This window comes from Sciurus vulgaris (genome assembly GCF_902686455.1).
Source record: "Sciurus vulgaris genome assembly, chromosome: 1".
In the NCBI taxonomy this organism is placed as follows: domain Eukaryota; kingdom Metazoa; phylum Chordata; class Mammalia; order Rodentia; family Sciuridae; genus Sciurus; species Sciurus vulgaris.
Genome location: NC_136461.1, coordinates 13,956,530 through 13,983,948, shown reverse-complemented (window position 1 = coordinate 13,983,948; position 27,419 = coordinate 13,956,530). Strand labels below are relative to the sequence as shown.

The 27,419-nt window shown below is 57.2% G+C and overlaps 1 protein-coding gene across 5 annotated transcripts in view; it reads right to left on the bottom strand.

Annotated features, from left to right (window-relative positions):
* Positions 1 to 22,766, bottom strand: part of VWA5B1 (von Willebrand factor A domain containing 5B1) — a 53,219-nt gene extending 30,453 nt beyond the window's left edge. For 4 of the 5 annotated variants that reach the window (XR_013760341.1, XM_079118249.1, XM_079118251.1 and 1 more), the window contains exons 1-6: positions 22,074 to 22,766; positions 6,355 to 6,519; positions 4,636 to 4,788; positions 3,154 to 3,424; positions 1,024 to 1,169; positions 114 to 245 (exon numbers count right to left, since the gene is read on the bottom strand). Coding sequence is in view for 4 of the 5 variants with exons in the window: in XM_079118249.1 (XP_078974375.1) it covers positions 114 to 245; positions 1,024 to 1,169; positions 3,154 to 3,424; positions 4,636 to 4,788; positions 6,355 to 6,493 (841 nt within the window). In the remaining variant the exon portion in view is untranslated. Of the gene's footprint in view, positions 1 to 113; positions 246 to 1,023; positions 1,170 to 3,153; positions 3,425 to 4,635; positions 4,789 to 6,354; positions 6,520 to 22,073 lie in introns of those variants that run through there. The other variant, XM_079118252.1, reaches the window with a different exon arrangement.
* Between the last annotated feature and the right edge of the window lie 4,653 nt (positions 22,767 to 27,419).

Sequence of the window (27,419 nt, the reverse complement as noted above, 5' to 3'; positions counted from 1 at the left end):
CCAAGAGTCCCGGGAGGCAAGTAGCTGGTCTCCGCCCAGGCCCAGCCCGTCCCACCCCGGCCTTGCCCTGCTTAGGTTCCACTAGGCGCCCTGCCCTCCGGGGGGCAGCCTACCGCTGGGGTGGATGAGGATCTCCACAGGCCGGTCGAAGGTGTGCTTGTTGGCCAGGGTGATGATGACGCTCTTGGCTGAGCGGGCAGAGGGGGCGGCATCGGCGCGGATCTCGTGCGTGGGACTCTCCACCCCTGAATGGCACAGGAAGGCAGAGCGGGTGGGACAGGCTCAGGAGCCCCAGGACAGATGGAAGCTCAGTGGGGGACGCCGAGACCCAGGCCAGAGAGGACGGGCTCCCGGTGTGCTATGTGGCCCCATCCGTAAAGTATGGGCTTAGACAGGGGGTGTCCAGCGGCTCTTCCCACACTGGCCACAGGGTCCAGTAGGGGTCGGAGGTGCTGTTTTCCCTTCCAGTGCACCAAGCACCCAGCACGCTGCTGAGCCGATGGCGGGAGCGCGATGCTCGCTAGGTGGGTGCTTTTGGTGGGTGTTCCAAGGATGCATCTCGCAGAGGAAAGAGCATTTGCAGACAAGGAACCTGGGCCCAGCGTCCTCCAAAAACCCAGGTGCGCCGGGGAGGAGTCTGCAGAGCTGCGGTGCTCAGCCCTGGCTGCACACTAGAACTACCTGGGGAGCTTTAGAATGTTCCACACCAGGACGCACCCCAGGACCTTGACACTGGTGACCAGGTCACTGCATGTGGCCTCCAGGAGAGGATCAAGAACGTTGTTCCCTGATGGACATTTCCCTGCGGGAAGCCATGAGGGCAGGGGGGGGTGGCCTGGAAGGCTGCCCCGGGGAGGGATTCGTCTTTGAGCTGCTAGTTGGGGGAGGGGAGAGTGGGCTCCAGGCAGCTCTGCGTGCTTCAGCTGGCCTCCCGTCTGGACCGGCTGGCTCTCTGCCCTTCCTCCCGTCCTTCTCCCTTCTGGGGCTTCTTTGGGCCCCACCCCAGCTGGGTGTCTCTCTCACCTGCGAGCAGACACGGCCCCCGGATCTCCAGCTGGAAGTTGAAGTTGTATTCCATGGGGTTGGAGGCCTCGGTGTCCAGGAGAGTGGCCAGGCACAACCTGTTCCAGGAGTCCAGGGTCCGGGTGCCAAAGCAAGGCCGGTCTTTGCTGGGGGGCAACAAGTGCAAGCGGCGGCAGGGGTGGGCACGGGGCGAGGCAGGGACAGTGTGAGAGGTCGAGGGGAAGACGGCCAGGCCCAGGCTGCCAGCCTGCCCAGGGGGCTGCAGGGCTTCCTCCCTCCCGGACCTTGTTCTCCCCCTCCGCCTGACCCCAGGGAGGGTCTGGATGCAGAGAAGGCACGCCACCTCCGAGAAGCCCCCGCCCTCCTCTCAGCAGGCATGGCTTCGGCCTCTCTGGTGCATGTCCCTAAATGACCCCTATCCTGGGAAAATTCATGGTGACGTTTGTGGTTGGCGTTTTCAGCACGGTGGTGTGATTGTGGCCGACGACCAAAGCCTTGGCGGTCAACATGCACCACTCATCTGCTCCGGCCACCACCTGCCTGTCCCACAACCAAAGCACCACTGTGAAGGCTCTGGCCTGTGTCCCCTTAGGCCTTGCAAAAGATTTCTCTGGGGTCACTGGGTCAGGGGCATAGGCCTGGTCTCACCGACTGCTCTCCAGGCTGCGTGTCCCAGTGGTCACTTCCATGAGCACTGGACAGAGTCCCTCCCTCTCTAAGGCCCATGGGTACTTGGTATCCTATGGCTTTCTTAGGTTTTCTGTGCCATTCTACCTGAGCAACTTTGAAGTTCATTAGGATGTGACACGGGTGTCCCCAAGTGTGGTACCATCTGCTCTGCCCGCTGGAATGGTCCAGAACAAGCGCAGCAGGGCCTGCTAGGGGACATCAAGTCCTCCTGAGCCTCTCGTTTCCTGAACCCCCGAGCTCCTGAAGGTCCCAAGGAGGCCCTGCCACTTACATATGTAGGCTCGTAGCCAATGGCAGATGACGCCTAGGCTGGTGTTCCCTTGCTTGAGATTGGCTTGTGCCACCAGATTCTCTGTGTGCCAGGTATCCTCGACTTGGCCATTATGGCCCTCTGACTTCTCTCTCTTCCTTTCCCACCCTGCTGTAGCCATACTGGCCTTTCTGCCGCTGCTGAAACACCAAGTCTGCTGCCTGCCTCAGGGCCTTTGCATTTACTGTTCTCTAGGCTTCAGATGTTCTTCCCTCAATATTTCCATGACTTGCTCCCTTCATTCAGGTTCTGCCTCAGATGTTGCTTAATCCTTATCTCTTCTAACTAAACTAGCACCCACCCCACCCAGTCCCCCTTGTTCCCCCTACAGCACTTACTTTCATAGAAAATGGTGTCTGGTATCATGCCTGAGGCCATGACCCCCGCCCCTCCTTTTCCCTCTCCATCAGGGGAGGACAAAGGACCTGTCTGAGGACTAGGCCTTTCTCCTCTTGCCCTGCTGGAAACGCTTTTAATGGCTTCTTGTTGCTCTGGGGAGAAGTGCAAAGGGCATTTCAGGCCTTGAAGTTTCATCAAATGCCACCTGAGCTTCAGCTCCTCTCTGGTGCCCTGTCCTTGCTGCCTCAGGACCTTTGCCCCTGCCATTCTCCAGTCAAGGAATATACCTCTCTGTGCCTACATCCTCCTCACGGTGAGCTGTCAGCACAGTCTGGCTTGGCCTTTGGACACCCAGGTCAGTTCCTCTTTTCTACCTTTAGTCCAGTGAACTTCCCCCTCATGGGGCTCACCGCATAATTCCTTATGCATCCAAGGATGTAAATAATTCTTTACATAACGAGCTGATCTCTGCCTCCAAGTTTCTAAATGGCAGGAATCATGTTGGTTTTGTTCCCTCTCTATCCCTAACATCCAGCCCAGTGTCCAGGGCACAGTAGGGACTCAGCAAACGCCTCTCAGGTGAATTTAAAAATAAACCCTGGAAATTCTGATCCCAATTCTGCCGGGACCAATACAGGGACATTTCAGGGAGAATCCCAAGTGCCCCGAGGGTGAGAAAGAGAGGCAGAGCCTCCCCTCCACTGTTTCCCCCGCCCAGTGCCCTGCTGCCTTCGCCCAGTGGACTCTGCTGCCTCCCAAGGCTGGCAGTGATCCGGGCGGGGCCTCCTTACCCCTGGGTCTGCTGGTTGGAGGGGCTGGTGCTCTTGGAACAAAACTGAGGCACGGTCGGGGTACAGACGGCTGGCAGAAGGACCCTCACAGCCCCGCTGGGCAGTGTCGGGAGCTCCGAGGAGGTGCTGATGAAGACGGTGACGTTCTCCATGGGGGCGATGGTCCCCAGGTTGACCACGAACAGGATCCGCTCCAAATCCTCATCCAAGGCCACCTTTCCCGGTGTGCAGGAATGAGGGGTGATGGAAACCCCCTCTTGCAGAATGTTCCCTAAGTGCCAGGCTGGCGTCAAGGGCTGTGCATGTCATCTCTGATCCAAGTTAAGCTTGCTGCGGGTAGGTTTGAGCAGCCCCATTTTGGTGATGGCAAAACTGAGGCCCAGCATGGGAGTGTGATTTGTCTAAGTTACTCAGCCAATAACTGAACCCGCTGGGGTCTGACTCAGGATCCATGCCTTGCCAGAGGTCACACTGCCATCCCACAAATCCTATCCCTCATCCAGAACCAAACCAAAGCCCGAGGGTTGTAACTCAGTAAAACGTTTGCCTGGCATGCTGAAGTCTGTGTTTTGCTTACCGTTTCCTTGATCTGCAAGGCTTGGTCCTAGCTAGTCTCACCCACCCACCAACCCCACCACGAGAACCTCCCTGGCCACTCTTGACCCCTCTTTCCCTCCTCCAATGTTCCAAGACAATTCTTGGCATAGCCACTTTGGATGTCCCATTGTGGTTAATAGTCGAGCCACCTGACTGTTCTTCCAGGTCATGAGAACTCAACTCAAGGACGCTTTGAGCTTGACACACGAAAGCTCATTAAAAGAATCTTGAACATCCTGATGCTCAGGAGAACAAACTGGACCTCAGTCATAGAGTCTATGGTCAGAATCTCTTCCATCCTGTGATAACTGGTCTGGGTTCAAGCCCCGGCTCTGACAGTAATGTGCGGTGTGATTTTGAGCCAGTCACTGTCTCTCTCTGAGGCTCAGTTTCCTCATTAGCAAGACTCAGTGACCAAGCTTTGAGTACTTCCTGGGATGTGAGTGCTTGCCTGCACTGCCCTGGTGGAGCCCTGGGTGGCTTTAATTATTGCTTCCATTTTACACACGAGGTTAATTGCTTATCGAAGCTCACACCAGACGTGAGCAACAGGGTAGAGAGTCAGAGTTCAGTGTGACTCACTCTCAGCCTCTGGACCAGTGTGCTCTTCTGTCCTCCAGAGATGCCTTAAAAGCCCTTTCTTTCCTGCCCTCCTTTGCGTCTCTCCCCACTTTGGAGGAGAGAACAGTAACAGTGACCTGTTTTATAGACAGTGAAGTGGGAAGTTCAGAGAACTGAATCCTTGGCTCAAGGTCACACAGGATGCCATCTGGGGACTCCTACTCTCCCTGCCCTATGCCACCACTGCCCTTGCCATCTGCCCGGGCTCTGACCCAGGCACCTCCAGCCAGGCCCAGTCCCTGCCAGCCCTTCGGGCCTCCTTACCTGTGACAGTTGAGGATCTGATGCGGGAGGTATCCAAGTGAGCGCCCTCCAGCTTGGCTTTGTCCTTGATCTGTACGGTTATGATGCGGTCAGCGACGAGCGCCTCGAAGCCGATCACAGTGGTGTTCTCGTCCAGAGGGTACACGAAGAGGCCTGCAGAGCGGGGCCAGCGTTGCAGGCTGCCAAGCTCCCCCGGACGCCCCCGCTCTGGAAGGACAGCCTCCGGCCTGCCCGATGGGGGGTGCTCACTGCTGCACAGAGGGTGCCAAGAGGAGAGCGGGCAGGGGGCTTCTGGCTTAGGGCCGGGCCTGGCTTTGGTGGCTCTTACTGTGCAGGTGGGCAAGCCTGGTGTGGCCAGAAGTTCTGATTTTCAGAGAGAGAGAGCGGGCCTGGATTTGTTGCACAGGTCTAGTGGAATGCATTTGGGTGGGGAGCTTGGTCCTTGGCCACCAGTTTGCCGTGCAGCACCGAGGGCTGGGGCTGCGGAGGTTTGAATCCAGGCCCTGCCTCATTTCCCAGTCAGAGACCCTGAGCGTCTCTCAGCCTCATGGCCCCATGTAAGATGGGCATGACGAAGCAAACCTGCAGGACCAACTCACTAAGCTATGTGTCCCACATTTTTACATCTTAGTGCTTCTCAAACTTTAAGGGCATTTCAATGACCTGGGGGTCTTGTTAAAGTGCAGGTTTGGGTTTAGTAGACCTGCTGCATTTAAGGAGGGTTCACCGACTCTACCTCTACTGCTGGAAGGACAGGGCTGTGTCCACAATGAACCCTGCAAAAATTCTGTCCTGCCTAGCCTCTGTTTCCTCATCTACAAAATGGGGGCACTTGTTCCTGCATGTGGAAAGCCAGAGGGCTGCTCACAGTTGTTCAGTCCTTCAGTCTCCCAGTGCCCAGGTGGAATGAGCTTTATGTCTCCTTCCCTGGATTCCCTCAAATAGAGGACAGGGCCATTTGCTGTGCCCAGATTTCTGAGGAGAAGCAAAGTTGTCCTGCAAATTCCTTTTGGTCCCCCAGAGTAGCAGTGAAATAATTGCAGAACCTCAGCTGGGACTGGAGGTGGGTTTGTGGTCAGGAGGCTTCATCGCCATGACTAAGAAGGGAGTCCTGGCCACAATCAGCCTCCTGGCCAGCCTTCCAAAGCCCTTCCTTCGCAGAGGGAGAGGCATGTGATTTCCAAGGAATTCTGACAGGCCAGCCCCGGTCCACACCCTGACTGACCCTGATGACTACATCCCAGCGCTTTTTGGTCCACGCTGTTCCTCCTGCATTACCTCATCTGTCCCTCCCCACAACCCCCAGCGTCTGGACCGGCAGAGAGGAGCATCCTGAGTCGGAGGGGGACTGTGGCTTCCCCAAGGTCATAGGAGCCAGAGCCATGCTTAGGACTGGGCTCCTGGCTTGGGCCGAATCTTGACCCTTCTTGAGGGGAGGTCCTCCGGGACAGGGGCAGCGAGTATGCCTTGTGGGACACGCGGAACCCTGGGAAAACTGTCTGGGGCTGCGACCAGACCCCCTCAGCTCAAATGCTGACCCCTCCTCATTAGCTTTGAGGCCTGCAGGGCAGAACTGGAATGACTATTTTATGGAAAAGGAAACTGAGACTCAGAGGGGTCACCTGACTTGCCTGATGTCAGTCATGTAGTAAAAGTCAGGACCGGGATTCAACATGGAGGAGGGTGTGGCCCTGGGAACACCCCGCCGGGGGCTCTTACCCTGGAAGGGCTGAGCTTCCAGGTTGCCATAGGTGAGGGAGGCGGTCAGGCCCAAGGCATAACCACTGACAAAGGAGGTGACATCAGACGCGGTGAGGGGCAGGGCGGCCCCTGTTAGGCGGTTCAGCAGGCCCGGCATCCCGCCAGCTACTCAGCCTTCAGGGCCTGCAGGAGACAGGAAAGGCAGGAGATGGGGCAGGCCCAACCCTCCACAAACCCAGTTTTCCCATCTCGGACTCCCAGGGAGTCAAAGCAATATCCGTTTCCCCAAGGACCCACAAGTCGTGAGCCCACGACAACTCAGGGCCCCCGAGAGGAGTGGCCGTTCTCCTCCTTCCGTTTCACAGGTAGAGAACCCAGGCCCGCTAGGATTCTTCCACAGTCAGGCTAGAGCCTGAGTAGCTTCCCGTTCAACCTGGAGTGCTCCCCGTGAGTCCCCCCTCAGCCCTTTGTGAGTCCCGTGACCCTTGAGCCTCAGACTTTCCTCTGCAAAACGCCCACCAAGTCCCGGCTCCTGGACTGCACTGGCGCTGCCCACGACAGTCAACAGCTCGGCTGGGAGGGGTGGGAGGAGTGCTTCCAAAGACTCCGTCCCCCCAGGTGTGCAGGCCAAAACCCTGGGAGGCACTGGGGCAACTGTGCCTTACCACCCTCCAACCCAGCACCAGGGCCCGTGATTTCTCTCTGGAGATGCCCCTGCTTAGTCAATACTTGTCCTTCTCTGTCACCAGCTCCCTGGTCCGAGGCTACCACTATTTCTGCCTAGACTGCAACTCCTATGGGCCTCTTAAATCTGCCCCTCCCCTCTGGAGTGCGTTCCCCACCCAGTGTCCGGAGGGAACATTCCAGCACACGAAGTGGACACAAGCCCTCCCCACTCTTTGCCCACCCATGGGGGTCCTAGTGTTCTTCAAACAGACGAAGACCCTGAGGCTGGCCCAGGGCCTGGCCTGCTCACCCCTCCTGCCTCCTCGGCCGTCATGGCCTCCCTCCCTCGGCCAGCTGCATCTTGGTAGCTCCATTCCTGCTCTCTCCAGCTTTGCGCTTGCTACTTCCTGGAAGGCTCGCCCCACACCCGACTTTCCTCTAGTAGCCTTCTCATTCTTCAGTGTCACCAAGCGTTCTCTGCAGGGAGGCCAGACCCCTGTGCCCAGCATCCTTGGGCTTCTCTCTCCCAGGGGCAGTTTGCTCTTTTGTTTTTTTTGCGGTGCTGGGATTGAACCCAGGGCCTTGTCCTTGCGAGGCGAGCACTCTACCAACTGAGCTATCTCCCCAGCCCCTCTTCTGCGGCATATTTCTACCAATTTCTTATGCCCTGTGAGGCTATTTGGTTGACATCCGTCACCGCCTCTGCAGCCTGTGCGGTACACATGTGGGTGTGGATCACATCTGTTTTTGCTCTTTGGATCCTCGAAGCTGACGGAATGGGTGGAGGATGGGGTGACTTCCGTCCTTCCAACGCGAAGGGCTTCAGAGCGTTGCCAGGCCAGTGTACCAATGGTCTCTTGGACTCCCCATGCCCTCCCAAGTAACCACGTGCCTTTGAGGGTGAGGGTATGAACCACAGCCACGCAAGGGGCCTGGAATACAAGTTCGAGGGCAGGTGCTCTCTGGTTTCCTCTCTGGAGCTCCCCTGGGCGGATCGCCGGCTGCCATCCATGTGTAAGGCTGTCCGACGAACACTGTTTACCCGTTCTCTGGGAAGGACGCTCTCTCCCTCCGGGTCCTCTTCACGTCCCTGCCCAAATTCTCAGGTGCTCCCCCAGCCCCCACCAGCCAGCAGTATCTTTAATTATGTTCTCCCTGTGGCTGCAGCCCAGACAGCTCTCAGCTCTGCTTATCTCCTGACAGGCTGACTGATAACTGGAGAAAGATAGAGAGCCCGGAGGGAGCCACTGGATTCCCAGTGTCTTTTCTCAGGCGATTTCTGTCCTGGAGGCCAGAGCAAAGCCTGGCTCCTTCCGGAGGGCAGAACAAGATGGCGGAGTTCATTTCCTGATGGAGCCACATCTCCTGCTACCCACCCTCCCCCTCTCCTCCTCCTCGCCCCGGTTCACTGCTGACCAGAATGCTGATTGGGGAATGCAGCCTCAGGGAACCAGCCCCTAGACACGCAGTGAACTTGGACTTAAGCTTCAGACCATCATGGGTTAGAGTCTTGCCCAGGGCATCTTGTCCAACCCAGTCCCCCAACACAGGGAGTGGGGCTTGGATGAGAGACGTCTAACAACAAAGGCCAATTTCTCTTCTCGCTGACCCTGTAAGACTGTCAGAACCTCTTGGCAGGAGTAAGCTTTAAATCCTGGGGGGCCTCATTCATGTATACTCGCCAGCATTGATAAGTGCCTACTGTATTCCAGGCCCTGAATTAGCTCCTGGAGATACAAAGATAAGACACAGCCCCAACCTCAGGGAGTTTACAGTCTAGCAAATTTCTAGAGGAAATTTGAGAGGAACGGAAAGACATAGTCACGGCAGCTGGAGTTTATTAAGCTGTGAAAACATGCCAGGTGCATACACTGTCTCATCCAATCCCCATGAAACCTTCCCGAGTGTTATTCTTCCACAGAGGAGGACACTGAGGTCTCGAGAGATGTGTTCTGTGCTGGAGGTGTGTTGGGGTGTGTGAAGGATGTATGGATGCTAGTGTAGGATTCTCTCCTGGAAGAGCCCAGGGCCACCCTGTGGGAGAGGGAGACCAGAGTAATTATGCTGAGTGTCCTCCCTTCTGGATCCTTCCCCACCAGGGTCTCCAAGACCACAGGAAACTCCAGGGGCAGGGGTGGAGTCCATGACACATCCCAGGTCACTGAGAGACCACAGCCTGGACTTAGGGCTGTGTCTGGTGTCAGGTACCTGTGTCGGGAGCAGCATTATCATGTATTGACCTTCCTCACCTCCTCCTGTGGTCTGCCACACAATCTGTCTGCCCAGATCCTTGACTTTCAGGATGTCAAATCCGGAAAACAGCTGGAGAGGTGAGAGAAAGCAGAAAGGGGACAAAATTGGGCTGGGGCTGAGGGAGCAGAGGGGGACGTAAGAGCCAGGGCCTTCGAGTAGCCTCAGGGAGGAGCAGGGCAGGCCAGAGGGAGGACTCTTAAGAAGGGTGTCCCGGGTCTCAAGGTGGCTTCTGTTTCCTATTCTCTATGAGGCTCAGAGAAAGAACGGAACGATCTGGGGCACTGGGCTGAGCTTCTCTGGTGAACTGCAGACTGTTCTGGGCCTGAGTGCAACACAGCCCATGGGAGGTTCCTGGTGTCCCTGTGAAATACCAACGGTTTCCGAAGGCCCAGAAATGGTGACTCCCCAATGGCTGCCATCCTTCTGGCCAGGACATTATTTATGTGTATGCCCAGCTCACTAATATCCATAAAGTGAATGAATGAATGTGCACTGCTCCCGAGGACACTAAAGGACATTTGGTGCTGGGCACCCCGTGGAGGATAAGGCAGGTGCGAGAACAGGAGCTAGTAGGAGAGACAGAGAGCAAATAAAGCTGTAGGTTCAGAATCTGACCTCTTCTTGTCACCTCCACAGCTACCACCCAATGTTCCCCTGCTGTCTGTTTCCAAGAGAGCAGACAGAGTGATCCTCTGAAGGCAAGGATCCGGTCATGGGACCCCATGGCTCAAGCCCTCTGATGCTCTCCATGTCCCTTGAGGTTCCCCTGAGTGGCTTTCCTGTTGCCCTCCCCCTTGACATCTCCACTTTAACTCTCTGCCTCAGGCCATTTGCACTGGCTGTTCCCACTGTTGGAAACACTGTTCCCAGATGGCCACATGGCCTGCTCCCTTACGCCTCTGGTCTTTGCTCAAATGCACATCCTCAGAGAGGCCTCTGACAGCTGATTTAGCCTTGCGACCCCTCCAGCACCGCCCCTGCTTCTCCTCTGTTGTTTTCCCGTCACTCCTGTTGCCAGAGCATCATGTATCAATATTTGTTGCTGTTCATGTCTGCCCTCCACCAGGGCAGGGCCTGGGGCCTGATTCTCTGCCTGGTTAATCCCAAGGGCCTTGAATCGTGCTGGCACTAATAGTCGGTGATGAATACAGAGTCGTCGAATGAATGGATCCATCTGTAATCGCAATGTGACGCTGCTGGTTTCTGGGATTCCTGTTGGTTGGTCCAGGGAAGGGAGAGAAGTCCTCTGACCACCAGGCCCAGAGGTGCGTCAGAGGAACGGTTGAGGGTGAAGTCATTTGGCTCCCTTCAGCGTTCGTCAGCCGGGTTCTCAGTCCACCTTCCCCACCTGCTCGTCGGTCCTGCCCATCTTGGACCTCAGTCCATGGGGATGCTCTGCCACCCTAGGCCCCCGTGCCAGCCCCTGGCATTGCTTGTCTTGCCAAATCTCCATGTGCCCTGCGACCACCGCCCTGCCCCGCACTCTGTGCCTGTCTGAGGATCTCTCCATCCTTGCCTGGGGCCCTGCCTCCCGAGTCTTCTCCAGGAAGTGCAGCTGATTCCTGTCACCCCTTGGGGTCGGCCGGGTGACTTCTTGGTCCTTGTCGCTGCTCTGGCTAAGACTCTTCTGTCCCTCTGACACACCTGCCGGGCGCAGCTCCCTGTGGGTTCCCTGGGGGGCTCGCCCCTGGTCCCCCCTGTCAGTGACCTTTGCTTCATTTCCACTCTCACGCCCTTGTTCTCAGGCCCTACCAGTGGCTGCGCCACCTCACAGCTGCTCACTCACCCTCGAGCCACAGCGTCCCAATCCTTCCCTTACTGTTCCCTTACCACCCCTCACCCCCACCGCGTCAGGCAGACTTTGTTGATGGTGTCCCCAGCCTTCCTGAGTGTGATCGCAAGAGAGCAGGGATCGTATTTTAGTTTGCTCACTGCTACGTCCACTACCCACAGAATAGCGCCAGGCATTTAGTAGATGCTCAATAAATGTGTGCCCTAGGGATGGACCCCCACCCGCGTGCTTTGCATACACGATTTTGAAACATCGGCAGAGGCAGGCACTCTTATTCTGCCTGTTTTATAGGTAAAAACACCAGGGCTTGGGGCTGGGACTGTAGCACAGTGGTAGAGCACTTGCCCAGCATGTGTGAAGCACTGGGTTCAATTCTTAGCACTGCATAAAAACAAAACAAATAAAATAAAGGCATACTGGTCATCTACAACTACAAAATAAAATAAAAAATAAAAAAAAGCAACCCACCAAGGCTCTCAGAAATGAGGAAACTTGCACCAGGCCATAAAGCCACTAGTAATGGCTGGGAGCTGAGGGTCCGTGTGCCTGCCCACGAGCCCCGCTGCCTCCTGCAGCGCGTTCCCCTGAGCTTGATGCGTCTGCCCTAGAATCCCCCTCCCTCCACCCTCGCTTCTCCATGGCTCTCCGGTCACCTGCTCGCTGGTCCCTCAACCTCCAGGCTGCTCTCTTCTCTTTCTGGTCCTCTCTGTCACCAGACACATGCACTACACACATGCATGTGTGGACACACACACACACACACACACACACACACACACACACACACACACTTCTACCCCCAACTCAACGGCTTCCATCGCTTCATCCAACAGGACGAGCCAAACTCCTAGCCTTCCAGGTTCTTCCCGTTGAGTCTCCGTCTCTGTCCAGGGCCACTTCCTGCCATGTCCTGCATGTCCAGGTCCCTCCATGCACTGGCCCTCTTGCCATGCCCTGAGCGGACCAGCTCTCTCCCACCGCAGAGCCTTCCCCAGGTAAGCGCTGCCCCCTTCTCTGCAGAGTCCGGCTCGTCATGCCAGGGGCCTTTCTGCAGCCGCCTCCCCGGGGGTCTTGCTCAGTGCCCCTGCTCATCAGATGCTCCGTCCGGAGCTCCCACAGCTGCGGGCCCTGGGCCACCACGTACCACATTTCGGAGCGCCGTGACTGCCCTCCACCATGGCTTGGCCCCCGCAGGGCTGGGAGTTCCGTGAGAGCTGGTCATGCGCGCCTGGCCTGTGTCCTGGCTGCCCACGCAGGGCTCAGTTCAGAGGAGGAACTCTAAAAGGGGCCCCTGCCGGGTCCCTGTGGTGGTCATTGCTGGTGCTCACACCCACCCCATTTTACAGGAAGGCAGACCCAGGGCTGTGCAGCAGGCCAGTGACCACGCTGATGGGAACTGATCGTGTACTTCCCAGGCTGCTCCAGAGCCTGTGCTGAGCACCGGAGGCAAGGATGTGTGGGAGGAGCAGGGAGCAGGCTCCGCACCGGCCCGTCCACAGCCATCATGACAGGGTCGGGAACGCCCATGTCAGGGTCCTTGGGTCAAAAAGAGGGGCACTGAGACCAGAGGGTATTTGCTTTTCAGAAAGAGACTGGAAAGGCAGAAACTTGCTGGGGGTGGTGGCCCGGTCCCACTCTCTGGAGTTCTGCTTGGGGTTAGGGTCCAATATAGCCACTTCCAGAGTAATTGACCCACTTTTCTGCTGGGCTGTGCTCTTTATGTGTTGTGTGGCCTTGAGTGAGTTCAGTTTCTCCAGGTCTGCAGGGCCCAGGAGCTGGCCTCAGTGACCCTGGACTCAGCTCTGACCTGAGAGCTGCAATCTGACCCACCCCCGCATCTCCAATCAACGACTGTCCCAGAGGCAGCAGGGTAGCTCTGCTCCTCCACCTGGAAAGTCACTTTGGAAGCCTCTCCCCCTCATACCGGCCAGATCTCCCCAGATCCTGCTCCAAAGAGCAGGGGTCCTCAGGCCGAGTGGGCTCAGCCAGGCCCAGGTGAGGCACAGTGAGCCCACCAGGCAAGTCTGGTGGGCAGGTGGAACACCCGCTTACCTCAGGCGGGGGTCCTCTAGGAAGTCCATGATTTCATGGCCCCACTGGGAGACAAAGCCCCACCCAGACACCGACAGTAACACTCCCAGATGGGGCAGAGTCCTGGATTCTCTGGATCTGGTCTGATTGTTCTAAACTTCTAGAACCCTGGGGTCCCCACATTCTGGTCCCCTTGTTCTAAACATTCCCAGACCCCCGTCCAGTCAATGTGGGTAACAAATGCATGATTGACCCCACCCCTCCTGCGTGTCCCGTGATCCAGCCCATGGGGACCTCCTGCCCTTCCTCCAAACCACCTCTTCCGATGTGGCTGGCTGCGCAGGGAGGGCTCCCCCACTGCTCCCCTCTCCCGTCCTCCTCCAAGGCCCAGCTCAAAGGCCACCACCTCCATGAAACCTTCTCAGGGTCCTGCACTGCCCAGACGGCCCCCTACGAGCAGAGCCACACTTCCTTACCCATGTGTTGGGTACCAGTCGGCAGGTGTGTCAGGAGCCTGGAGTTCTGACTGTGTGCAACACCACGCAGGGCCTGGGATGATCAGGGACAAGATGGACACGGCCCCTGCCCTCAGGCTCATGTCCTGCTTCCCTCCTGCCCACCTCTAGAATTCACGGCAAGAACTCTGTCTCCCTAGAGTCGTTGACGCTCAACAACGACTGGATGGCATGTGTCCTATTTGTTGAATGAGCAAAGAATGAATGGCCTAGAAGGTGTCAGGGGGCGGGAAGGGGCTTTAGCTGTAGGTTCTTTAAAGAATCTATTAGTGGGGCAATCCCTCCGTTTCAGCCCCAACCTATAGGCTTCCTTCCCAGAGTGGCTGCCGTGGGGGTGCGGTTGGGAGAAGAGGCTCCTCAGCATTTGGTCCCCCACACTGCTTGGGAGACCTGGAGTGCAGACGTCTAGGACCATAAGCCCCAAGGAGGCGGAGGCCCGGCTGCCCCTGCTTTGAGGGGTTTCTAGCTAAGAGCCCCAGGGGACCCGCTGAAGAGGAAGAAATGGGCACCTCTGAGTTTGGAAACTCCACATAAGGAGGCCTTCAGAAGGGCTTCTTGTGTATAGATTGGGGAGGGGACAGATGAAGGGTGCAGGCAGGTGGGAGGAAGGGTGCCTGTCCCCCGGGGCCCAGGGATGCTCCAGCATCAGAGTCTCTGCTCACTCAAGGTCTCTCAGAAATGATCCCACAGGTCGCTGGGAAGACTGGATTCCATCTATGTGGATTCAGTTTACTTCACCTTCCAGGGGGCGGTTAAAGGTGAGCTCACCTGCTGAGCTGCCAGCACCCCACAGCCTCTTGAAAGGCGCCAATGGATTCCCTCTGTGGCTTCCAGCCTTGTCCCTATGTCTAGCCAGTCCCTGCCGGTCTGTGAGGGAGCTCATGGGGGATGGGGCAGAGGCTGTCCTGGATTAGCCTCGAGAGCTGCCCTCTTACACTGGGGTGCCTAGGGAAGTGAAGAGTGGCCCTTGACCTCTGTCCTCCCCTAAGGCACCCCTGTCAGGAAAGGACAGGGAGCTATTTTTGCTCTTCCTTTTCCAGGGCTGGGAATGTCCCTGAGACTCAGTTTCACCTCTGCATAAGGGGCAGGTAAAGACATAGCTTCTTTGCCAGGTTTCTGTGGGATGCTGCCTTTGGCTGCTTCTTTAGTTGCCCGTATCTTTGGGGTGCCCTCCTTGTCTTCCTCGCCCATCTACTTAGATGGTATCTGGGCACTTGGGTTTTGAGCGTCTCCACAGAGCGGTGATGGCTGCCCACGGCCCTCTTATCTGCACCCAGGCATCCCAGGGCCCCAGCCCAGGTGTTGGCAGAACATCGCCCGAGCTTCCCTCTAGGGCTCAGATCTGTTTGTGCCAAGCTGTGAGACAGCTCCCCCGCACATGCTGTGCCTTCATTCGGCACAGAGAGGCCATGTGGGCGGCAAAGGGCACTGGACAGGAAATTAGGTCCCCAGGCTGCCAGCTCAGTTGCCCATTCTGTGTGAACCCCAGACGGGGACCCTGCTGTCTCAGGCCTCTCAGGCCTGGCACACAGTGCAGTGAGAGTGGCATAAAGATTGGTGAATCCCTGGATTGGTGTCTCTCTTTGCCCAAGGCCCCTGAGAGTGTAAGCCCCGAGGACAGGTAGAGACCAAAGCTGTCCTTGTTCCTTGAACAGTACCTGAAACCGTTGGAACAAAACAGCCCCACACCCCAAGCCAGCTGACATATGTTAAGCAATTATTATATGCTGGTTGTTGTCTACATCTTCATGAATTAGTTCAGGCAGCCCTCAGGACGGTCCTATGAAGTCTGTAAGACTATTGCCCCCATTTTGCAGATGGAGAAACTGAGGCCTAGTGTGGTTCCATCCCTTGCCCAAGATGATACCTCACATGTGGACTCGGAGATGGAGCTTTTAAACCCCAGGATCTGTTGCCCTCTTAAGGTTTATTTGCAGAATGAGTGGCTGAGAGAGGGTGATTCCCTGGCTGCACCCAGGGCCTTGACCTCTTTACCTAACAATCAGAGGCCATGAACCTGGAGGATGAATCCCACACCACCCTCCCAAGTCAACAGCCCAGGGTCCAAGGGAGTGCTGGAGAGACAGAGCGAGATCGGCCCTGAGCCACTCCCCTGCTCCTCACCCATGGTAACTGGGCTTCGTGTTGACCACCTCATCTGCCCTCAGAGGGGCGCTGTTCTGAAGGGCCGGGCACTTTACCTCATTTAACTCGCACTAAGATCCTCTAGGGAAGATCATCCCCACTTTATAGGGGAGAAAACCAAGACTCACAGGTTAGGGAAATCTCCAGGTTACACAGCCAGGTGATGGTAGAGGCAGGATTTGGGTACAAGCAGTCTGGCCCAGAACCTTGCTGTGACCATGTCACCTGCTGCCTGCTCCTTCTAGCCAGGGCTGTGCCAAGGCCCAGTCAGTGCACCTACGAGCTAGAGGTGTTCCCCTGACACTGGCTGGGGTGACCCGCGGGCTTCTGCATCTCCTGGTTCCTGTCCTTCTGCTGTATCTTGCAAGAGGGGTTCAGGGGTGGAAGCATCTAGCAGAGGTGGCTGATCACACAGTTGCTCTCCCTCAGAATGAGCCCATGGGGGGGTGCCCTCCACTGGGAAATGGTTTGAACAAAGAGGCGAATAGAACATGGTGGACACACGAGGAACCTCAAAATGGGTGTCATGGCCCACTGTCCTTCAGGGAAACTCAGACAAGGGTTGCAATGTCCCTTGCTGGTGCAGAGCCAGCCAAAGGTTAATCAGAAATGGAAGACCTCGGAGAAGCTGTCTTCAGGATGCAGAATTCCCTCTGCCCACGGGGCCCAGGAGGTAACATTTTAGGATTGAGAGTCTCCTGATATTTTGAACAGACTGTCATCGAGTCAGGTCCTGTGCTAAGCAAGTTCTGTGGCTATCACATTGATTCCTCAGGATCACATAAGCAAAATTTTTCTTTTTATCTTTTTATGGACGATCCGAGTGGACACAGAGGTTAAGAAAGATGGTCTGGGAATTGGATGCTGGCAGTGTCCCTCTGGTGCCTCTGCATTGACCACTAGGCCACAGCAACGCTGTCCCTTATTCACATGAGCAAGAGATAAGTCCTGTCCTTGGGAGTCCTCAGGTACAAATCAGTCAGCAACGGAGGCTAAAGCAAGCGGGTCCAAGTATGCTGGGAGGGGGAGGCTGCTCAGAGAGGCCACCTGCGCAGACCCCAGAGCCCCAGCAGACTTCATCTTAAGGCCGGGCTCCACTCTGTGCCTCTGAACGACACGGGCACAGCTGTGGAACCTGCTGCACAGCACCACACGGTGAGTGCAGCAGGCCTGGCTGACATACAGGGCGTGGGCAGCTTTGTTCCACATGGAGGACCTTGGGATGGGGACAGAGCTGGTCAAGCCCCGGCCTCCCAGAAGGCCTGTGAGGATGCTCTTGGAAACACGCTATCTCAGCAAAGCCAACAGTTCAGAGAACAGAAAGTAACTGAATTAAAAGCCACTGTAGGGGCCTAGCCCCCGACCATTATTGCTTTACATCCACGACTGTGCCACAAAGGAGTAACCGTGAGCAGCCAGGCCCCGTACCAAGCTGCTTAGGACCAGAGCACTTTCATCCATGAATGAATGAAAGCCCAAGAGGGGGTCAGATAATGTGTCCCCATTCTCAGGACCAGGAGATTGAGGCTCAGAGGGCAAGTGAAGCAAATGGATCCCAGCCCCCAGGCCAGAACTTTCTCTGTTAAAACTAATCTGCGCTTTGCTAAGCTGGAGTTTGGGAGAGGCAGAGTGCATCTGCTGGCCACAAGGGATTCTGATTTGCTGATTGGAACCGAGTCCTAGTGGCCCCAGCTGGAGACTAAGATCATGGAAGGGACATAACCAATCTGACCTTTTCCCTCTCTCCTTTTCCTGTTTTTATTCTGATAAGGGCTTTGATGCCCCTCTCTTGGCTAAGTCTGCATGTAATTGCCGTGCTGTCGGGTAGATCTCCCAGATTCTCCTCTGAGCAGACAGCAGGCTGCGTGCCACTGTCCCCTTGAAGGCCTTATGGGTGTCTTACTTCAGCCACTGAAATGTGTGGAAGCTTTCAAGGTGGATGTGTTCTTGGTCTTGTCCTGTTTCCTGCCACGGTGACCAGAAGGCCCATGGTCACCAGGAACCTCTGTTAGCCTGGATCTGGAGTGGTGGGGTTACGTGACGACGTGGGTGACCGGCTGGGGCACAGAGCAGGAATGATTCTGCTGTTGTCACTGTGGCAGAACCAAACTTGGCTAGCGGAGTCGTGACTGCTCGGTTCCCTGAGCTAAGATGATGGTCCCAGAAGCCACAATACTGGGAGGAGAGCCAGAGGTGGAGGAAGGGGAGATTGGCAGGGGGTCCACTAGCACATAAGCTGCCCAATGGCAGAGACTTTTGGATAGTTTATCAACAGTTTTATCCCCAGAGCTTAGGAGAGCACCTCAGAATTGACAGGCGCTCGTTGCATGTTGAATAAATGAACGGACGACCTGAGGTAAGGTAGGCAAGCACAAGCAAGGGATCGAAAGGGACTCGGTGGCCATGCACTCACTCGCTCGCTCACTCGCAAACCACAAATACTCAACCCTGACTCTGGAAGTTTGCCACCATATCCCTCCGATAACTGGAGTGGGGAGAGACACTCCAGGTAGATCCACAGGATCAGGACAGGAACCAGTGTCACAGGAATTGGGGCAGAAAAGCTTTCAACTGGAATTTTATTTTGAAATATGAAACTAAAAACATGAAGACAGAATCTCATATCGAATTGGAATTATAATCATGGGCAAAAACTGTCAATGAACGAAGAACAAATCAAGTATGAAATGGGTAAAGGGGGATGATTTTTTTTTTTATAACAAAATTGTATGGTGGCAAAATGGACCCTTCCTTTCACATTTCGCCATCGGGTTATAAAGATTGAAGTTTCCTACCCCGAACTCACTGTAGCCTATGTCCTCTTCTTCCATTACCAGTTGGCCTGCCAGGTCCTCATTCAGCTAAGACATTGAGTGGGGTCAGAAGAACCCTGCGGAGTCCCCTTTGCTTGGCCTCATTGAATCCCACGACTTTCTCGAGATTTCGGCCGCGCCTTGCCGTTCCCTGACTGTGATTCAGAGAGAGCAATGGACGCAGATGCTGAGCGATGGGCCGGGGCTTCACTGGCTTGAGCGAACACATACTCATGAAGGAACCACGTGTAGAAGCGGCCAGTTCATTACCGCTCTTCCGTTCTGGGGGCGACTTCGAAAGCCTACCGCCTCCCCCTGAGTGCTCCCAGCTAGGGACTAGGCCGCCCCTGCTGGGGCTGAGCAGGGACGGGGTACTTGGTGAACAGGGGGACCTACCCCTGTCCTGCAGCTGCTCACAGCCACGGCCCCATTCCAGACTATTCTGTGCTCCAGGTGCCTGATCTGGCCCTGTGTGCCACCGTCTCCGTGGTGGTCCTACTCAAGGAGCCTTGTGGCCAGTGGCCCCCGTGTGGCATTAGGAAGTTTGGAAGAGCTTTGTACTGTCATTCACAGCCCGGGCTCCCATGGGATCCCCAGGCCCCAGGGAAGATTCAAGAGCTGAAGTTCCTCAGGCTCCTTCATGGGTCTTCCTGGGGTCCCGATGACCTCCCTGCTCCGGGACTGTCAGCCCCATCCCACCCTCACCCTAGGAACCCCAGTTCCAGACCCTGGCCCATCCTGCCTCCCAGCTTGGTGCTCCTAGGCCTACCTATCCTGCTGTGTCCTTTCAAGTCCCGCCCCGTCCCGGAGTGATTCCTGACGGTCCTCTGAGCCCCTGGGACAGAGTGTTGCTCAGCCCTACTCTGTGGCAGGGAGGGTGGAGCGGTCTTCCTGGCTCCTCCAGGGGAGGCCCAGAGGCCCTTCTCGTCTGCGCTCGTCTCGTGCACCAGCCTGTGGCAGGGGCTCAGGGAAGGCCCGGCAAGCCTCCAACACGTCCAGCCTCAGGCCTGGTGAGTGGCTCTGCCACTCTCCGTGCCCTTAAACCCAGCTCTGGGCAATCTCCAGGAGCCCCTTCGTCATCTGTTGTGGGGATAAATCGAACACATGGGAAGGGGTGGCACAAGGCAGGGGTCACACCAGGTCCTGTCCCCACCTAGTTGTGCATTCTTGGTCACTTTCACAGGTTCATGATCAGGGTCGGAACTACAGTGAGATAAGGGACAGGAATTGAGGCAAAAATTCCTCCAGCGTCCATCTTGGGACTTCCTCCTCTGCCAACTCTCTGCTGTCCCAAGGAGGTTTACCCTCGCCCTGCCCCAGTGCACGGGCAGGCGGCTGGTGAATGTGTACCGCTGGCATGGCCCTCACCTCTGTGCCCCGGACCATCTCAGAGCCTTGGCCCTCACCTCTTGGATCTCAAATCCCATAGCCGGTCTCGCGGGCACTGGCTGAAACAAGCTTGGGAAACCAATTACTGTCCTGCCCCACTGGAGACCACAAGTTCCTCAAGGGCAGACCAGCACCTGGCAGCCAGGGGCACCAGTGACCAAACGGCGTTCCTTCCTTCCCCATTCCCATCCTAGCCTGTCTCTTCATTCCAACTGATTTGCTGGACAGCTGCTGACCAAGACCTCTTGTCCCTCCTGACCTTGCCTGTGCTCACACCCCAGCCTGTCCCTGCTCCAAGTCCCCACGCTAACCTCACCTCCTCCAGGAAGCCTTCTCAGCTCGACGCCGAGCACCCCTCATCTCCATCCCTTCTTCCTAAGGACTCCAAGAACCCACTGGCTTTCATGCCTTGGTCATGCTGCTGGCAAGTGCCCAGGGAGAGCCCTGGGTAGGGACACAGCTGCCGCTGGGTCCCATGAACAGTCACATGCTCTTACAGGGAGTCAGTGGGATGGGGGGCTCGTGCACCCCTGGGGACCTGGAGTCATGCTCAGCCCACCAGCCCCACCCAGCTGTTCTCAGCCCCCTAGGAATATCGTTGGCAATGCCCACGTCCCTTTCCCCGTCTTTCTGGAGCAGGGATGAGACCTGGAGAAATCACTCAGCCCCGCTAGGCCTGGAGGCTGAGTTGGAGGGAGTCAGCAGGCAGGGCCTGCAAGAGCCCAAGGCCAGGGCCCCGACCTGAGCCCCGGCAGCCTCTAGCAGCAATCCCCTTCCCCAGCGTGTCCCCTCTCCCCAGGCAGCTCTCCTGCCACGGAGCCACAGCCAGCATTAAGGGTGATGAGAGGTCAGTCAGCCAGGGAAGGTGCGGAGCAGCAGGGGGCGGGTCAGGGAGGGCCAGAGAGTCTGTCCTGGGCCCAAGGGGTGCCGGGCTGGGGGTAGCTCTGAGTGGATCCCAGTCTCTCTGAGTCCTGTCTTCTACCCTGCACCCCCAACCGTGGCAACTTTACCAACCGCCTGTGGCTGATGGCTAGAGAACCTTCTGAGAGCTTTGTCAGGCCCAGGTTTGGGCTGGTTGTCACACATTCTGTGAGGCCACAGACCGCTGAGCTTCTCAGCGCCTGCAGCCAGGGCTAGGGAGGAGTCTCAGAGCCCAAGCCACCCCGGGCCAGGAACCTTGGTCTCGCTCATACCAGAAAAGCAGTGGGGTCCATAGGTCGACCCCAAGGGCACCATGTCCCCCACCTTGGGCTCTGGATCATCACTTGGGTAGGATTAGGAATGGCCAAAGCACCTTCCCCAGAGGTGGATGGAAGCCAAGCTGGGTGACACTGCAGTCACATGTCAGGCCTCGCCCGGCAGCCCAGGGGTCAGTGTCAACCCACAATCTCCTGCACAGGTGATTGTGTGCACACACATAACACGCGTGCACACACGTGCGTACCCCGACACTCTAAAGTCCCGTCAGCAGGTCATGGGCATCCCGCGCATGCAAACGTGTCTCTACATACACACCACAGTCCCCTACCACCCACTGCATGCCCACCACCCTCCAGGGACACCCCATGCCCCCAAATACTTCTCATGCACACATCTACACGCACGCGCCCGCGTCCACACACGTGTGTTCAGCCCTCACTCCCAACCCAGCCAAACACAGGAGCCTGTGCCCTTGAGCCTTGAGCTCTGGGCCAGGACAGGACTGAGGCTCACCCAGTGCCCTTTGGCCTCTGCCTGGTTCCCATGACCTGGCTGGGTTCGTGAACCCAGGGCAGCCTTCTGTCCAGCAGAGAGTGAGGAGGGGCTCTGTCCACTAAGTCAGAGCAGGGAGGGTGTGAGGGGGGACAGGCCGGGAGCAGGGGCGGCAGGAAGGGGCCCAGGGCTCTTCAGGAGGAGGAGGAGGGGAGGAAGGTTCTGGCCGCCGCCCCCCTGCCTCCTCTGGTCCTGCGTTGGGCCGTTGGGCCGGCTGGAGCACTAGGGTGGAACAGTTGGGACTGCCGCAGGGATAGGAGGGGACTTCCAGGAGGGGCTTGTTGTTGGCAGACACCACACTGCGCCCAGCACCAAGTCCCCCTCCCCTGGCCACTTCCCACCGCCCGACCACGGACCCCTCTCTGCGCGGAGGCTCCTTACCGTGCAGGCGCCTGGGGACGCGGGGCTCGGAAAGAGTGCGCGCTCAGCCAGAGGCTGGGAGACAGTCTCTCCCGGCACCGGAGGGCAGCGGGCAGGAGCCTGGCAGCCGGGGTGGGCAGCCACAGAGCTCCTGAGCGCCCCAGGGCCCTAGAGGACAGAGCGGAGGTGATGGGGACAGGGAGGTGGTGGAAACAGGTGGCAGGATGGGAGGCTGAGAGAGGGCGGAGTAGGGAGGCAGAGATGGGGGTGGGGGGTGGGGAGAGAGACAGAGAGACAGGGAGAAGAGACGCAGGCGACTCAGAAACAGAGAAATAGACACCAGGAGAAGAGGGAGCGAGAGAAGGGGGAGCAGAGAGAGAGAGGGAGGGAGGGAGGGAGGGGAAGAGAGGGAGCGCAACATGTGGTCGCCTTCCCTCACTTGTAGCTGGAGCACCCGCCCCTCCCGCGGTGTGAGCGCAGGGTGCACGCTCAGGCTGGCGGCACACACTTGGGCACAGAGGCACGCAAACTCCGCTCACGCACACGCTCCGGCGCTCAGGACAGCCGGGCCCAGCCTCCTCCTTGTCCCTCACCCCAGAAGCAACATGTGTGCAGCCAAGCGGCCCCTCTGCACAGCCAGTTGGCCCCCCTGCGCCCAGGGCTGCTGGAGGGGGCACGGGGGTGGGTACCCAGGCTCCAGTGCCCAAGCCCCGACCGCTGCCCTGCAGGCTGGTTTGATCAGTGTCCCCACTGCATGGCCCTTGAGGTGGCCTGCAGGAAGCACAGAGCGTAACCATGACGATCACCCCCTGCGCACACCCCGCCAGTGCTGTCCCCCTCCCTCCCCCTCTCAGCACCGGAGGAAGCCAGGTCACTTAGCAGCCCCTGCTAGCTGGAGAGGAGGCCAGGGCCCTGCCTGTGACAGGGGCCTTCGGGCAGCCCTGCCCTGGGCCCCAAACTGCGGGGCTCTCAGGGTCCTGCCCTCCAGATCCCCCTGTTCCCTCGCAAGTCCATTTTTGAGCCAAGTGATAGAAGCTGTCAATCCACTGTCCCCCAAAAGACCATGATGTGACCAGGCAGATGGTCCTGCTGGGCCACCCAAGCCCCGGCTGGCTGCCCCCGTCGTGCCCAAGTTGAAAGGGGAATTTCTAGGTTTTTAGGTGTCATTCCTGACTGCCTGTCCAGGGGCTTGTCATGATCAAGGACAAGTAGGTTTGGAGGCAAGTGGCCAGCAAGGTGGAACTGCCAAACCTGAATCTGAAGTCTAAAGTCGAAGGGTTCAAAGTTGAGAAGACAGATGCCTCAGAGATACCAGAGGGACAAATGACCGCCGCTCACACCCCCACATAACCACTGTTAAAAACAAAACCAAAACACAGGAGGAGTGCTATCATCCCATGTTACCGAGAATTGCAGATCAGAGAGGGAGAGTGACTTGCTCAAGGCACACAGCTGAGGAATGGCAGAGCGGGGATTCGCGCTCACGGGTGCCAGATTCCAACCTTAGACAGGGTCCATTCTATCCCTTTGGTCTTTCACTGACGTCATTGTGTGCCAGGTACTTCATACTGGCTTGTTCTATACCAAACACCGAAAGATAGGTGCTATACTTATTTTACGAATGAGATCAGAAAGGTAAAGTGACTTGACCAAGGGTACACAGTAAGTGGAAGAACCAAGATTCAAAAACCCTTGTCTATCTGACTCTACCTCTCTACCCTGCCTCCTTCCCTATATTCCAGGCTATACCCAGGACAGATGAGCCACCCCTTTTCTCGATTCTCTGCCTAGAGGGTGAAGCCTGAGGGTACGCTAGGGATGGTGTGCAGAAGCTAGAGGGAAAGGAGCAGAGGGTTCAAGAACTACCCCCTGGGGCAACAGATGACTTGTGATCATAGCTCGAAGCCCAGGAACCAATGATTCCACCACTGGGGAGCCAACCAGAAGAATTCCACCTTGGGTTCCAAGTCCCCCCACCCCACCCCCACCCAGACCTTCATTAAACATGGGGCCTGATGCCCTGGTCTGTTTGTCTTTGTAGGTGCCAGCCAGCTAGAGGGATCCCAGCAGAAGGACTCTGGAGAGCAGTCTGGAGGAAGGGCCTGGGGGAACTTCTCGGAGTTGACCCGGAGTTGCCAATTACCTCTTAGTCCCTGGTGTGTGGGAGCAGCTTCCGGAGAGAAGCAAAACCACCGTCAGCGATGGAGTGGGAAGACGGTGGGAGAACGGAAGCTGCCCCGTTCTCAGAGGACTGAGCAAGGCGCCCGGCCAAACTGGCTTCCGCTCAGGTCAGACCCACCACCCCCAGGCTCCAGTTGGGGCTGGGGAAGGTGAGCTGAGCCCCTGAGGCGGCCGGCAGGAGGGAGGAGGCCTGGTGCCCGGGCAGCTCTCCTTCCGCCCGGCGCTCCTGAGGCCTGTCCCATGCCTTCCCTGAGCTCTGGTTTAACCTGATTGCTGCCCAGCGTCAGGGGCATGTCAGGGCGTGGGGACTGAGAGGTGCAGCCACTGACACGAAGGGGCACTGGTGGGGTTCGACTCTGGTCCCCGTGGGTTGGTCTCCAAGTCCAGTGCCTTGCAGGAATGTCACATGCCTCATGCACCCTAGGGAGGCCACTAGCAGCTTGTGGGCTCAGAGGGCCCAGGGGACAGGGACCAGGAATCAGTGGACAATTATCCACTTGAAATTCTAAGCCCTGGCCACCCCAAAGCTCCCAAAGCCCGACTTTCAGCCCCCACGAAGTTCAAGATCTCCACCCGGGCTCCACGTCCACCGATGGGCCTCTACTCAGCCGTCCCAAGCCCAGAGTTCGCATTTGAGGACCAGAACTGTGTGGGACAGTGCCCTTAGCCTGCTTGAGTGGCTACAGGGCCATGGGGAAGACTGGACAGGGGACCTGGTGGGGACAGTAGGATGCTGCTTTCCAGAGCTGCCTGCTCTGGGAGTCTTCGAGATTTTTCTACCCCTCGTGTTCGTTCCTGGGGCTCCCAGGACAGATGGCCAGTAGCAGGGTGGCTCTCACAGAGCACCAGGGGCCCAGCCCCTGAGGCTCTGCCGGAGTCCCTCCTGCTGGTGCTCGCCGGCGATCCTTGCCATTCCTGGGCTCGGAGGCGCGCTCTCTGATATCCACCTGTTTTCACGTGCATCTCCGTTTCTGTGTCCCTGTGTGTCCGTCTCCAGATCTCTGCTGCGGTTCTCCCGTAAAGATGTCGAGCAGGGCCCATCCTTATAGCATGACCTCGTCTTAACTGGAGAACTTCTGCAAAGCCCTGCTTCCAAGTGAGGTCACGTCCACAGGTACCAGGGGTAAGGCCTGAAGATCCCTTTTTAGGGGGACGTAATTCGACCCACAACACCCATTCAAAGGAGCCAAAGGGCACGAGACAGGCATGACTCCAAGAGGACAAGTACCTGGACTTGCAGACATCTACAGGGGACAGGAAAACAAGCAGCCCCAAAGATGGTGGTTAAATGTGGACTCTAGTGCTGGATTTCTAGGGTTCAAACCCTGCCTCTGTCATTCCCTAGCTGTGTGTCCTTGGGGAAATGTCTTGCCCTCTCTGGATCCCAGGCTCCCTTCTTTAAAATGGTGACGTCTTGAGATGGTGTTAAGATCATAAAGTGAGCCATGTTTGTAAAACACGTAAGATGGTAGGACACTTAGTGAGCACCCTGAGTGTTTGCTAAGACAAGCTCTAAACGGTCCCTGGACCAGTATCACTGTTTCGTAGGTGTGAAAACAGATCCCTCAAGGGGAGTGGCTTCCCCCAGGTCACCCAGTTGGCCTGGCAAGGCTATTTCTGTTTCCTTCCTCCCAGGGTTGCCCTCTGGGGAAATTAAGTCTCCTTTCCATTTATTCTGCAGTTGGAGAAATCAAGGTGGGTGGTCTGCAGAGAGGAGGAGGTGGTGCAGAGGGGAACAGGGGCCCTGGAGGACGGGGGTGGCTCCTCCTTCCCGGAACACCTCTCCCCAGCCACCCTTCTGTCTGCAGGATGGGAAGCATTGAGTTGGACAAGCTCTGCAAGGTGCCATCAAGGGTGGGAAGCAAAGTCCTGTCTCCAGGGACCCCACCAGGCCAGGGCTGGCGGCAAGGTCAGGGAAGGCCTAGGTGGGCGCGGGGACTGGGTGGGCTCTTCCCCAGAACATGCTGAGCAGGGCTGCACAGTCCCAGCCTTGGTTCCGGAGGGGACTCTGGGCAGTCGGGCTTCGCGGGCAGGTGAGCTGGTAGACATCACGTGCTTGACCACCAGATCCTTAGGAATGCCTTTTACTTTCCTGTTTCAATCCCTCACCGAGAGCAGGAAATTGCATCAAACCCCCAATTCTTCACACACACACTCCGCACACACACACACACACACACACACACACACACACACATGCACACACAGACACACACACACACGCACGCACATCCACACCCCTTGCCTGTGACCTGGCAGTTCTTCCTCTTGGGTCCAGCCATGTGGCTTCACTAAGGGTATGTTGGCGAGCGCGCCGTGACTAAAGGCTTATAAAGCAGCTGTGTGACTAGGTTGTTCTCTTGTCCTCTGGCCCTGTGGCCACAGGTCAGCCTGATTGGCCTCCGGTCCCAGGAGGAGGATAAATTCAGACAGTCGAACCTGGCTGAGATCAGCCAGCTGCAGGTGCCTAAGCAGGTCCAGCCCAGCTAGCCCAGCAGTCGGCCAAGAGCAGCCAATGCCCAGCGCAGCCAGAGAGCCATAGGAACAAGCGACTGTTGTTCTAAGTCACTGAGTTTGGTGGTCAGCATTTTGTGGTGACAGCTAACTGATGCCACCTCTTGTAGATCTCCTCTTCCCGATATCTTTCAAGTCCATCTTCCTCTCCGTCCCCTGGCCTCTGTTTAGCCTCCTAACAAATTCCTGCCTGGCCAACATGTCCCTGGTCTCATGGATCCCAATCCCTTCCCCAAGCTGTGGCCAGATCTCCGTAGTAGCTGGTGACAGTTGTCCCCGTTTGCTACCCCTCTCTTAAGCCACCCCATATCCTTCAGTGGCTCTCCCGGGGCTGTCCCTTCACAGAGCATTCAAGGTCTTTGGCCATCTGCCCCTGCCCCCTCTCTGGTGCCCTCCTGCCCATCCCCCACATGGACTCTCAGACCTCTGCAGGGGTGTCCACATTGACCCCTCGGTCCTAGACACCCTTCCCTCCTCCTCCTAGCTATTTTCTACTTGTCCTACAAAGGACAGCTAAAGTACCATCTCCTCCAGGAAACCTGGCCACGCCCAGTTAGGTCACCTGACTGAGGGCACCATGGTATCCCCTGCCCAGCACAAGGTCTGGCGTACAGTAGGTGCTCAACTAAAATAACATTGGCTGAATAAGTGAGTGTGAGAGAATGAATGACG